This window comes from Lonchura striata, chromosome 4A (genome assembly GCF_050655825.1).
Source record: "Lonchura striata isolate lonStrDom1 chromosome 4A, ASM5065582v1, whole genome shotgun sequence".
Lineage (NCBI taxonomy): Eukaryota > Metazoa > Chordata > Aves > Passeriformes > Estrildidae > Lonchura > Lonchura striata.
In genome coordinates, this window is record NC_140742.1 from 4,568,344 (window position 1) to 4,581,722 (window position 13,379).

The window sequence follows — 13,379 nt, forward strand, 5'->3', positions numbered from 1 at the left end:
AACTGCAAAACTTTCTGGTCCAATGTGAGGAATACATTGATAAATCAAGTAAGAATCATAATGAAAAATCCAGAAGGGTGAATTGTCAGTTTGTGTGGTTTGAGGGCTGGTTTGGAAATTAGAGATGACTGGGGCTCAGAGTGTAATTTCTTTGCTAGACTGTTCATTGCATTGCTATCTCTTTTTTTTTTTTTAACATCTTTTTAGTTGAGTTTGATTTAGAAACAGATATTAACAGAATATCTGTAATTTTGCCTGCATGCAGAAGCAGTTACAGCTCTTCTCACAATGGGGTGCTATGAAATATTTATCAGTTCTACTTCCATCAGAGCAAACTTCACGCTTACCCAGCCAGTAGGGAAAGATGCAAAAAGTCTCTGCTGCAGAAGCCTACCGGTGGTGAGCAGGAGGAATGGAAGGGTGCCTCCAGAAACCTTTGTGCCTGAATTTGTGCAGATGTGTGTGAGCAGCTGTGTCCAGCCCAAGCTCAGGATGCCTGTCACTGACAGGGGGCAGCTTTATGGCACTGGTGAAACCTGAAACTGAAACCTCTGGCTGAAGGAATGTATAATCTGGAACAGCTTTAATGAGGTTAAATACCTTGGTGTGTTAAGGGAAAATGCATACCTTCAGAATTTGTATGTGGGAAATCAAGAGATAATAAACTGAAAAGCAAGAATGATATTAAATGGTGCAGGTGGGGAAGGGAGAAACATACTGGAATGATTCAGAAATCACTGTTGATACATACAAATAAGATCCTGAGGTGGAAATTGATAATCTTCTGAAGAAAAGAGATATTAATGAGTGTCAGGGTTCAGAGAGGTCCATGCTGGCGTCACTGGGAAACGTGAATAAGGCAAAATGACACTGTTCTTGTACTGAAGAATCTGGGGTTTGTTCATACCTTGAATACTTTTAAGTGCTTCTGATCCTCCCATTCCTCCCAAAATATAACTGAGAAGCAGTGACAGGGATCAAAGGCATGGAAAATTTGTTTGTGAGAGGTTTATTTGCCAAAAATAAGCATTACCTCAGCCCATTTCATCACCAAGTATCAGAACTGAATGTTGATTTAATATGATTTCACTGCAATTGAAATGAACGCCACACGCAGTGCTCAGCTGCAGCATAAATGTAAGTTATGTATAAAACCTCTAATTCTTCCATTTTTTAGCATGTCTTTGATTGATAATCTGGAATTTGTGTATAGCTTTTGTGCACGTGGCCTGAAACATTTTCAAGTGCTGCCTAAAAGCTGATGTGAAAACGCAGGCTCTGAGCAAAGGCAGGATAAGGACACTCCACTGCGTGCAATTATTCACCCCAATTATAGACACCGGATTTGCACCACAGCAATTGCTGCACGGTGGGGGGGATGAGGGGCTGGCAAAGAGCCAGGAATGTCTCTGATAAACTGGGTCATCTCCTCCAAGGATGTTGTTGTTCCACTTGGGAGGTCGGGGATAAGCCGGGTTTAACCCTGCACACAGCACAACTGCTGATTCAATTTGCTTTTATTCCTTCGGGGTGCATAGGCTGGATCCTGCTGGACAGAGCCTCTGCTGCTTTTTAAACTGTGACCAACAGAAGTGGGAAATGCAAAGGATTCAGCCAACAGCCAGCACTGTCAAAGCCAAGCCTTGAATCAGCAAGCTGGGTATCTGAAGAGAGGAAATGAGAATTGCATTCAGAGCTGAGTTAATGATGTAAAAAATAAGAACTGAATTACTGGCTTGCCTTCACCTTTAAGTATTGTCATCAATATGAAGCTTTCCAATATTATCTTTTGATATTTTTCCCTATAATGATGAATGTTATGATATATGTAGGGCTCTGAGGCTTTCCTCTTGGTCCTTCATTTCCTCTGATGATAAATGAGCATGAGAAGGTTATTAACTAAATTGATGGAAGCTTAGTTAACATGTTATCCTTTATTTTCTGACAAAAGTCATTATGTAATTTTTAAGCAGTTTATAATGCAGAAGGCAAACTCGGGTATGATCCATGTTGAGGGGATGATCCTGTAACTGAAGGTAGTTTGTGATTTCCCTAAGAAAGTGCTGATAAGGCTCATGGCACAGTGTGTAACACGAAGGCAGCTAATCTGGAGCTGAGATTTGGACATGCTCAAGTGTCATTTACATCTACTGAGCTTAAGGACTGACACTGATCCCATGATGCTGGTGCAGCAATTGAGAGCAGGGTGTATAAATGATGATCCTTCAGGATCTCTGAGATCCCACAGAGCTGCTCACTTGGCAGAGCACAGTGCTGGCCTTGGCAGAACAAAATGGCCAAAATGAGACAGAGACCCCAAAGTAGAAAATATAAATTATATTAACATAATTATACAGCAGTTGTGAGGTGGAAACCATTGAATTGTGATGTATCTAATAAGATTTTTATTGAAACATTTGCAGTAAGTCATCAGAATTAGCATTTATCCACTAAAATGGAAAAGACCTGACTCTGCTTTTTAAGGAAAATTTTTGAAGGCAGGTGCTTTTGCTAAATTCTGCTTTTTCCATGTAAAGTCCTTGTTTTGAGTAAGTAGAAGCTGAGCAGGCTCTGCACCTTCCTGAGCACCATCTCTTGGGGAGCTCAAGGCAGGATCTGGGTGTCTTTAGTCCAAGGCAGGATCCTCTTGCAGATCACTTTTCCTAATACCCAGGCCTTGCCCTGGGTTCTTTCAGGAGAGGAAGCATTTCTGAATAACTGGAAAACCACGTGGCAAGAAGAAGCCTGAGCTTCCTCCACAGCAGCTGGACTTTCTTTGGGTTTTGTTCTAATTTGGCCAATGCAGCCACCGGGGTGGGAGAAGACAACCTGAGCCAGGTTCCCCCTTACCTGTGCTGTTACACCTGACACATTCCCTGTGCTCCACGGAATTCCACAGACTCTTCTGAGCTGGAAAGGGACCCTGCAGGGATTGTTGAGTACAACACTCAAGTGAATGGGCTGAAATGAGAGAATTTCACCTGGGAGGGCAAATGTGAATATTCCAGGGGGGTTGAGGCTGTGGATGTTAAATGTGAGGGGTTTTTGTGTGCTGCACTGATCACAGGGAGCTCTGTGAATTACTGCGAGGGCTTGCAGCAGTGTGGGCTCTGCAGGAGCTGCAGGCAGTGTTAGTTACTTATGTTTAAAAACACCCAGTGTCCTTTGGGAGGTGAGGTGGCCCTGAGCAGTCAGGGATGTGAATTTATCTGGTGCATCTTTTTACTGGAATTACTTTAGGAAGACAAAGGTTTGGTGCCCCTCTTTTATGTTCCTACATTGATGAGACTCAAGTGCTTCTAACATTTTGAGAAATAGTATTTTTTAAGAGAAGAAAATTGCAACAATTACAATATTCTGAAGATTAACAAAAGCTAGAACTGGGAACTGTACAAGATTGGCAAATGGTCCGGGTTCTGTAAAATTACTTTTTATTCCACTTAAAATTATTTCTTTCTAAATTTGAACAGTTAAAGGAGCAAACACAGAATTCAGCTATTGAAATCATGAACCCAGTGGAGTTACTGAAATAATGACACATGTGGCACATGGGCTACAAGTTACCAGTGCACTTTGTGGTTGGTTTTCTGACCTCTGAATAGCAGGAGAAGTGAAAAACATGTGTTGGCGTAATGAAACTGTAGATTTTAGATAAAATTCTATGTGAAAAGGTTTTGATAAAGCTTGGAAGCTTTACTAGGGAAATACTTTCTGCACTCACACCAGTTTAAACAGTGGTAAGATGTTTAGGAATTCTTTTTCGGTGTTACTCCTTTTATCACTGATCCACTATCACATGTTTTAATAAATGTAGACCAAGAGTTTGGGAACGCACATATAAACAGTGGAACCAATTTAAACTCAAGCTCACCACATAAACATTAAAGTATTCCCTTTAGGAAGTCAGAATCCTTTGAATTATGCATGTGTTGTAGTTTTCAGTAAGATAAAAGAACTTTAAGGGGGGAGGGTGAGAAACTTGAAAAGCCTTTAAGGACTAATTTGCATAAATTGGGTGGAGAGAGTAAACAGCACAAGGGGGAAAAAAGTTATTTTCAGTAAGGCATTATAGAATGAGATAAAACAAATTACTAAAGAAATCAGGTGTAGTAGAAACAAAGCTGAAGTGCCTTAAAATTGTGTTAATGCTGCCACTGCCTTTACAGTGAATCCCAGGGAATTCTGAAGTGCCCTGGATTAAAAAAAAAAACAAACCAAATTCTTAAGGGACTCTTAAAAGAGAAGAAGAGCCATGTATACAGAACAATGTGTGTGTGACTGTGGGGGAGACCTCTGGACATGAATGCTCAGGATAAGCAGATTTTTTTTCAATCTAACAGTATTTTTTTTTTATCTTGCAGTTACAGGACCGCACACAATTTAGTGACCGAGACTTAGCTACCCTAAAGAAATACTGGGACAATGGCATGACCAGCCTGGGCTCAGTCTGCAGAGAGAAAATTGAAGCTGTGGCTGCAGAATTAAATGTTGACTGTGAAATAGTTCGGGTAAGAAATCCAGAGTCTTCCCTTATCTTGTCGCAGGAGCAAAAATAGGACAGATGAAAGGCTTTAAAAATTTCATGAGGAAGCTTGAAATAGATTTCACATATTACATAATGAATGACCATGTTGGGAAGTGCTCTCCTGCTCTTTCTGCAGTCTATATTTAGTAAAAGCCCTCAGGTCAGGGTCTTATTGATCAGCAGCAGAAGCAGCACTAGGAGCTGTTTGACATTCTCTTGAGTAAGATTTTAAGTAAAAGTGTTACATTTTTGAGGGAGATCCTAGAAGACTGAAAGGTACTATTTATATTGCTAATAAGATACCAAAAAAGGGCTTTTCCAAAGATATAGGGAAAATACTTCTCGTTCATGCTTATAGGGAAAATTGTATGAAAGAAAATGCTCCAGAATAGAAAAAAAAAATACTTTACAAGACTGTCTTGAGGGCAGGTTGAGATGTGATGGAAGAAGTTTGATGGTTGCTGTAGGTGGCTGAGGGAGGCACAGGTGTGCTGAAGGTAACCTGGCTCCCAAGAACCTCTGCACATATCTCCTCCAGAGGCTGGGCTGTTGTGTGAGTGTGTCCTGGATGAGCAGACACCCAGCAGCACCTCTGGGGTCTCCTTGCTCATCCCAGCCTCAGGAAATGGCACCACTGTTTCCACATGGACAGGAGCCTTCCTTTCCCTCGTGACAGGAGTGACAATTGGGATTATTCCTTTCAGGCTTCATCCTCTTTTTGCACCTGTTTCATAAATTCCTGACACTGCTGCAGAAGCAGGGCTGAGAGCCCTTGTGAAACTCTCCTGTTGTGCAGACCTCTGGCTTGGTGCATCCACATGGTCCCAAAGCTGCTTTAGGGTTGAACACCAATCTGGTTATTTATTTTTGTGGGCACACAGGAATTCCAAAAAACCCAACTGTACTTTTGGAGGCTGAAGAGAATCACTCTTTCCTCTGTATAGAGCAAAGCTGCTCCTTGTTTTCCAAGGACTTCCCTTTACTCTCTGAAAGGTGAAGCTGTTCCCCCTGAGAGCACCTCCTGGACAGCACAGTGACACCCAGGCTCCCTTGGTTTGTTCCCTTGGGGACATCCTCATTGGCACACAGGGGGTGACACTGTGTGACACTTTCCACCTGCTGGGATGTTTCTGTCCTTAGGGCAGAGACCAGGACACCCTGGAAGGCTCTGGCATCACCTGCACCAGAACAGATGACAAATGATCCCATGCACTCACAGACCTTGCTGGAAGTGTTTAAGGAGGATGTATTTTAGGGATAGAACTCTCAGGCTGATTTCCCACATGGCAATTCCAGTCTGCTCTTGCCCTCACCGTTTTGCTGTTCCAGAATGTTCTCTGTTCAGCACAGCACACAGGATGTGGAACCTTCTCTTCCCCATTTAATTTGAGACACTATCAAAACATGTTCATCTTCTCTGACATTCTCAGTATGTTGAATGAAAGATTTTCTGCTTTGAAAAGTCTGTGAAAAGATCTGCCTTTTTTGCTAAAAAAGAGATCAATTCAGTTTTAAATTTTGTTAACGCTGTTTGTTAAAATCACAAGATGATGGGAAAATTTAAAGAATGGCAATACACAGCTTGGAAAAAAAGAGACACAGATCTCAAAGGGCTGCTTGTGTGGGGGTTTTCTTTATTTTTTTCCCCCAAACTGTAGGTAATAGAAAAAAATGATCCAGGTGGTAGTTCTCTGCATACCTGTTGTGTATTCTTCAAAGAGGAAAATCAGCAAGCTGGGAAAGCAAATACCAGCCAACAAAAAAGATTTGCTAAAAATAGTGTTCAGCATGTTATATTTTAGCGTGTTAGAGATGCAGCTTTAAAAGGTTTTTGTTTTTTTTTTTTCCCAAGGCTGGCACAGTATAAAACTGTGTTTAGTAGTTGGGACTGCTGTTAAAATTCCTTCACTTTTTCTCTTTGGTAATCAAGGTATTATGAACAAAAAGTTTTTTATTCAACTTTCTCAGAAGCCTAGGAAGAGGAACAGGGCAGGTATTTCCCAAATAAGGCCAGAGTGATGTTTAGTGTGTCCTTAAAGAAAATACTAAACATTTTAATGTCTTGGGATACTCATTTGGAACAGAGGCCTCATGGAAAGGATGTGGATTTTGCCATGGCCTGATCATGTTTGCAAACCCAGGAACTGCTGCTCCTGTTTCTGGGGGTGTACATGGTGAGAAGGGGGATGAGAGCCAGCCCATGAACAGTGGGAGTAGCAGTTGGTAAAAAGTGGATTCCTGACTCTGGGAAGGATTTTTGAGTTCCAGTGGAGAACTTATTTGATAGAATGCAGGGTCTGGGGTACAGGGGCTGCTGAGCAGGAGTTGTAGACAATTCTTGTTACACCATGTTAAACTGAATCTTTTTAGTGTAGGTGTTTCTTCATCAGAGAAGGCAAATTAATGACCAGGTGTACAGATCCACTTGGAGAATTTAGAATATGGATCTTTTTTTTTTTCTCCTTTTAAATTCAATTTTATTATGTAAAATTAACTTAAAGCATCCATCACCATACCACCATGGCAGGGTTTCCAGGTTCCCTGGGCTGATTTAATCTCCAAAACTGTTCCCAGTGTGCTCCTCTGCACTCACTGTAAACAACTTTTCCTAAAGCTCTGTTTTACAGCCAGAGGGGACTGAAGATGATCTGCTCTGAGTTTTATTTTTCCAAGTTCCTTTCTGTCCTCCAAGGGGAGTGCTGTAGATCTGTCACCTTGGCCAGTTCCCTCTGTGCTGTAGGAAATCCTAGAACAGTGGAGATGTTTGGGTCATCGGATGCTTCAGTCCCCTTTTGGAAGTTGCAGAGTAGGAGAACCTGGATCAAAGACCTTATTTTAAATTTGTTGAATAATTTAGGGGGGCAGAGACCTTACAAAGTCACCTAGTCCTGCTCTTTATCTGGAGCAGGATTTTGGAATTGAGCAGGTTTCTCAGGATGTTATTCAGTAAAATGTTGAGTACCTCCAAGGCTGGAGCTACCAAGGCTTCTATGGACAAATTGTCCCTCTGCCTCACTGCAAAGCATTATTTTTTTCTATTATATTCTCAATTCCAATCAGCGCTTTCCTTGCTGCCACGTGTACCTATTGCTTCTTTTGCTGTGCACCTCCCTGTTTCCCATGGAAAGCTGAACCTGGGCACAGGATTTCGGGAAGCAGCCTCAGGAGGGTGCAATACTGGGGAATACTCAGCTCCCTGAACTGCTGGCTGCACCCCTGCTCCTGTAGCTCAGATGTGCTGATGTCACTTGGTTGGGGGCCTGTTGCTTTTGTTATAGTTTCTGATATCATTCATGTTTATTTCTCTTACAAGACTTGGATTGGGAATCGAAGACGGAAATATCGTTTAATGGGGATTGAGGTCCCACCCCCTAGAGGAGGTCCTGCTGATTTCTCTGATCAATCTGAATTTGTTTCTAAATCAGCACTTAATCCAGGAGAGGAAACTGCTACTGAAGTGGGGGATGATAATGATAGGAATGATGAAGTATCAATCTGCTTATCTGAAGGAAGCTCACAAGGTATTTGGAATGCAGTTACTACTGTGCCTATATTTTCAATTTTGTGCAGTGTGCATGCTTTGGATTCTGTTGTACACATTCAAAAACGTCTGACAGAGTCACAAGTGCTCCACCCCGCCTGGGCTGAAGGTACTGTTTGGTCTCTTTCTTCTACCTCTGTGTCTCTGAGTTTTGTTGGGTTTGTTGTACAAAGATTGGAGAAACCTTTGGTCATAAGAGCCCAGTTTCTGCCAGATTCATCTGAAATGAAGTCAAGAATTCATATTTTGCTGGTGCAAGTGAGAGTTGGGCAGCCAGTACAGGTGGGGAAGCCTCTCTTCCCAAGGAAGCCAGATTTCAAAAATGCTCTCTGCCAACTGCTCAGTTCTTCCCAGCCACCTGGAATGGCCATTCCATTTGACATCCCATCCCTGGAGGTGCCCAAGGCCAGGCTGGACAGTGCTGGGAGCACTCTGGGACAGTGGAAGGTGTCCCTGTCCTGGCAGGGGGTGGCACTGGATGAGCTTTAAGGTCCCTGCCATCCCAACCCATGATTCCACACTTCCATCCCTGTGATCCTGAGCCACCCCAAGCACTGGTGGGGCTGGAGCTGCTGCTGGGGCTGAGCAGAGCTGCTGGGACTGTGCATTCCCATTTCTCCTGGCAGGGAGCCCCTCAGCTCAGGCTGGAACAAGGAGCTGCCCAGGCCTCCCGCTGCTGTGTCTGACAGGCAAACACAACCAGCAGATCAAAGCCAGAGGCAGGGCACAGCCCAGGAGCCTTGGAGCTGCACACACAGGGGGTATCCTCAGTAAACTGCAGGATCTGGAGTGAGAAGTGCCTTCAACTGAATTCCCTCCTCCCTCCCAGGAGCACATGGGATCGATGTCTGCCTGCCCCTCCTGTCCATGAGTCCAGCACATCCCCCACTCACTAATTGCTCCCAGTGCTTCTGCTTAGAGGAGATCAATGCAGCCTTTGCTCTCCAAGCTAAAAGAGAGTCTGACCTCGGGCCTGCTGCTCGGCAGCTCAGTGTGCCAGGCCTGATCCTGTCATTTCCTCAGCACAGTTTAAAGGGAAGAGCCAGGGGAACGGAGGCGGCTGGGAATGAGTTTGGAGAGCTTTGTCATACTCGACTGTAGAGGGAATAAGATGGTGAAGAAATGGGTCAAGTGATTGAAAGCCAAGTGAGATGAGGAATCTCAGAGTCCTTGATTTGCCTGAGGTGTGGAAGGAGCTGATTTAAGTCAGATCTGCTTGAGAGAAAACGGTGACAGGGAAGTCTGAAGTGTCTGTAGCTCAAGTGAGGAATAACTCTGTGTTGGTTGAGCCAGGCTTTCATCAGGCAAGGTGAGGCTGAACACTTGGGTGCATTATTAGTGTCAAAACCTAAGGAGGTGCAAGGAAACAGGATTTTCACAGCATCCATGAATCCCACCTTCATTACTTTGTTCTCCCACTACAATTATGTCTGTTCATTTCTCCAGTTCAAAGGAGGAAGTTTCACTGCTGCAGCTCAGCTGGTTTTGGACTTCAGGAAAATATTTCCCCCAATACTCATGGGTTATGTTCAGTCACAGATAGGGAACTGTTCTAATGTTTGAGAACTTGTAACATTTGGTCCAAATTTATTAAAAAACCAAAAGAACAACAGCAAAAAAAACCACTTTGAAGGACAGACAAAAGCAAATTTTGGTCACTTAATTAGAGTAATTAAAGTTGATGGCTTCTGCTTTTAAAATATAGTGTGTAAATATAAAAAAATAAGCTGTGCTTTAATGCCAAATAGATCATTAATGCTCTCATATAGCCTCACCTTTTTTAATTGTGTGTTAATTGAATCCACAGTGTGTAGGTGGAGGCCATTAGGGCTGTGCTGGTTCTGTGAGCTGAGGATGAATATTTAAGGAGTTGCTGTAGGGAGCTGCTTCCTTCAGCTGTTGAATCCAAGGGGTGACTGCCAGGGTTGCAGAGTTCCTGGTGCCCTGGGATGTCCCTGAGGAGGGACCTCACCCAGTGACCTCCACCCTTCCTTGCTCCCCTTTGATCCCGTGTGCTCCTGGCACGAACTGTCCTATGGAGCTGCCACATGGAGTTCATTTGAAACAATTCCCAATCAAATTTGCTCAGTTTAGAGATTTTTAGCTTAAAATTTGTTTAAAACCCTTAACTGGCTCTCTATGGTTGGCCTAAACATTACCCTGTCTTTGGTAATCCCAGGGAAATCCTGGTTTCCCTGTGTTTGAGTGGAGGTGACAGACCCTGGAATTACCTGAACCTTGCTGCCCATTCCTTCTTTTCCTCTTTATATTTAATATGTATCATAGGTTTATATTTTAATATGCAGAAGCCAAGTAAATATGAGAAACAAACTTCAATTTTAGGAGTAAATAGACTGACCTTTCTTTGGGTTTTGGGTTCTCCTTGGCCTTTAAGGTCAGTGGAATCATCTCGTGCTTTGTGGTTGAAATACCAGGGTAAAATCTCTGCTTTCAAGTGTTTATACATAAAAAAGCACTTCAGGTTCACTGGGGATAAGCATCTGCCATAATCTGATCAGTTTTTGGTTCAAAACCCATCAGTATCTGGAAGGGGGAAGGGGGATTTAGATATGTACCCCAGAATTTCAGGGAATGCAGGATTTTTCATGTAGGAATTAATTTTTATTTTAAAAAACCCTGTCTTCTGCACATCTCTGATGTGAAACTCTTCACCTTTCAATATACCAACCTGAACCTAAAAATGGGAAGGTTTTGGTGCAGAGAATAACTGAGAGTTTTGTTGTTGTTTCAGGTGGCAGTTGGTTTGATGTTGGCCTGAAATGCTTGTGACAGGAGGTCTTTTTAATAAGGCAGATATTCTGTTTATGCTTAGACATTGATACGATGACTTTGCTGTTGGATTTAGCAGCTGTGACATTTAGTGGTAAACACCATTAATGGTCCTTCAGCATAAAATTGGAATGAAATCTGACAAAACCAATTTATTTCTGCAGAAGAGACAAATGAAGCTCTTCAAAATGAAGAAATTGGCCACAAAGACGATGACCAGAATCCAGTTTCCACTGATAATGTGGTATGTTTACCTTGCCTTTTCCACCAATTAATAACTCCTTAATTAATGTTGAGGTTGTTGTCCAGCACTTGTGTTTTTCGCTAGGTGACAACTTCAGTTGTGTGTGTTAAAAGACCTTCCTATTTGAGCTTCAAAACTGTACTAAACGTTCTAAAACACAGCAGGAAAAAACCCTCAAACCTTCAATAGAAATGGCTTGGAGAGATGGTGCCCAAGAGACTCAGCTCCCCAACGTGCCTGAACCCCAGATTTTGTCATTTGAGACAGCAGTGGAACAAACCCAAGGAAGAGTTTCTGCATACTTTTTTCTGAAACACTGTAACAAAACTTTTTTTAAATGCACTTAAAATTGGATTAAAATACATTGTATTTGCATAAGAGATAGGGTTTTCCTATTTGAAATTCTAATCTGTTTCTTCCCCTCCTATCTTAAAAAGTGTGTCTGAGAAGGGGAATGTGAATGTTTGGCAGTTCTGTAGAGACTCTTCCCTCAAGCTGAGTCTGAAACCAAAAATATTTGAGTCCCAGTGTTCCTGAGGGTTTGATGCAGCAGCAGAACTTGGGGACTTCAAAGCTCTGAGCTGTTGTCACTTCAGCTGGGCTGGCAGACACTGGAGCACACCAAATGTTCTTTATCCTCCCTGCCTTCAGCACAGGGCTTGGGAGCTTGGTGAGTCTGCCAGGGAGAGCTGGGAATGCCCCTGGAAGGATTTTTCCTCAGTGATTTCAGGGAAATTCCTGGTGTGCAGGCAGGAGGGACCACATGCTGCAGGAAAAACCTGAATTAGCACCTCAGGAATAACCCATGGACATGGATTGGGTCAGTGGTGGCCCTTCCCTACACTGGGTTAACCACCATCCTAAAAAATAGGAAAATATCTTTAACTTATTGTGGAGAGGTTCATAAATGTTCACAACTGTCAAAACAATTAAAAACAGGTAAAAAACTTGGGACATATTTTTGAGTCTTAGTCAGTGTTAATCTTGGCCTTAACACTGCTTTAGGTAGCTTTAGAAACCCAGTATAAAAAGCTCCCCAAATTTTTGTGAATTAGGTGAAAATTTGTGCATTTGGAAGTGTCCTTTGGATCAGCACCCCTACAGCTAAGGGCATTTCCCTTGCACTGTGGCCAGGGAGGGTCAGAGGAGAACTCTTTGATTTCTTTAGGCCAGGAGTAGCTCAGGATTTGCTGTGATGGCTGGTTTATCCAGAGGGACGAATGTCCAGACCCTCCTTTACACCAACAGAGCAGAGCAGATAAATGTGCAACTTCAAGTCAAAAAGCTGGGCCAGGGAGCTCCTCCTCTGTAAACAGCCCAAGTCTCCATGGCAGCAGCTCCCACTGGATTCCTGCTGGATCTCCTGGCTGAGGTGCATGATTGCCATCTAATGGGGCTGCACTGCTCAGAACTGCTCAGGAGCCAGCACAGAGCTCTCCTTCCTTCCTTCCTCCTTCATCCTTCCTCCTTCATCCTTCCTCCTTCATCCTTCACCCTTCCCTTCCTCCTTCCTCCCTCCTGCTCCTTTGGGATGTGGATCCCCATTTGTTTGTCTCCTCTGTATGTTGGAATGGACTGTCTGTTTCTATTTCAGAAAATAGAAATTTTGGATGATGAGGAGAGTGATCTGATCAGCAATTCTGAAGTGGATCAGATGAGTTCTCTTTTGGATTACAAGGTGAGTGATTAGGCCATGTCAGGGACAGTGGGATAATCCCCAGGGAGTTCAGGGGGTGGACCTGTCAGGAATTCAGCAAAAGCCTGTGGGATCCTGAGCTCCTCTTCTGTTTTCCCAGCGTGCACATCATGCCCTCATCCCACCTTTTCCCATGTTTCAACCCAAATGGGTTGTATTTCTGAGTTTTAGTCAGTGTTAAGCTTGGCCTTAACACTGTGCTTAAGGTATCTTTAGAAACTCAGTATAAAAAGCTCCCCAGATTTTTGTCAATTAGGTAAAACGTCCATATTTATTCATTTGGAAGAGTCCTTTGGATCAGCATCCCCTTGAAAACCCCATTTCTACAGAGCTGCAGCTCCCTCCATGTGTCCCAACAAAGGGATTTATGGAGCCATTCCAGCAGAATTGTTCTTGGAATGCTGCGAGGCTTTTCCTGCAGCGTGGTGGGCACTGAACAGCTGGAAGAAATCCTCTGCTGGAATGGGGGGATCTGAGGAGAAGGCATTCCCCAGGACATGCCTGGGAGTGGTGGCTGTGGGAGGAGGAGAAGCACTTGGATCCTGCCAGCTCCTGCTGAGGGTTGTGTCTGTGCTGCTCTCCC

At 43.3% G+C, this 13,379-nt stretch overlaps 1 protein-coding gene across 5 annotated transcripts in view; it reads left to right on the forward strand.

The window, feature by feature from the left end:
• The window catches only part of HDX (highly divergent homeobox), a 39,402-nt gene that overhangs the window by 16,911 nt on the left and 9,112 nt on the right, over nt 1-13,379 (forward strand). For all 5 annotated transcript variants that reach the window (XM_085570580.1, XM_085570579.1, XM_085570578.1 and 2 more), the window contains 4 exons: nt 4,362-4,508; nt 7,839-8,046; nt 11,021-11,100; nt 12,695-12,778. In XM_085570580.1, the coding sequence (XP_085426706.1) occupies nt 4,362-4,508; nt 7,839-8,046; nt 11,021-11,100; nt 12,695-12,778 (519 nt within the window). The remainder of the gene's footprint in view (nt 1-4,361; nt 4,509-7,838; nt 8,047-11,020; nt 11,101-12,694; nt 12,779-13,379) is intronic.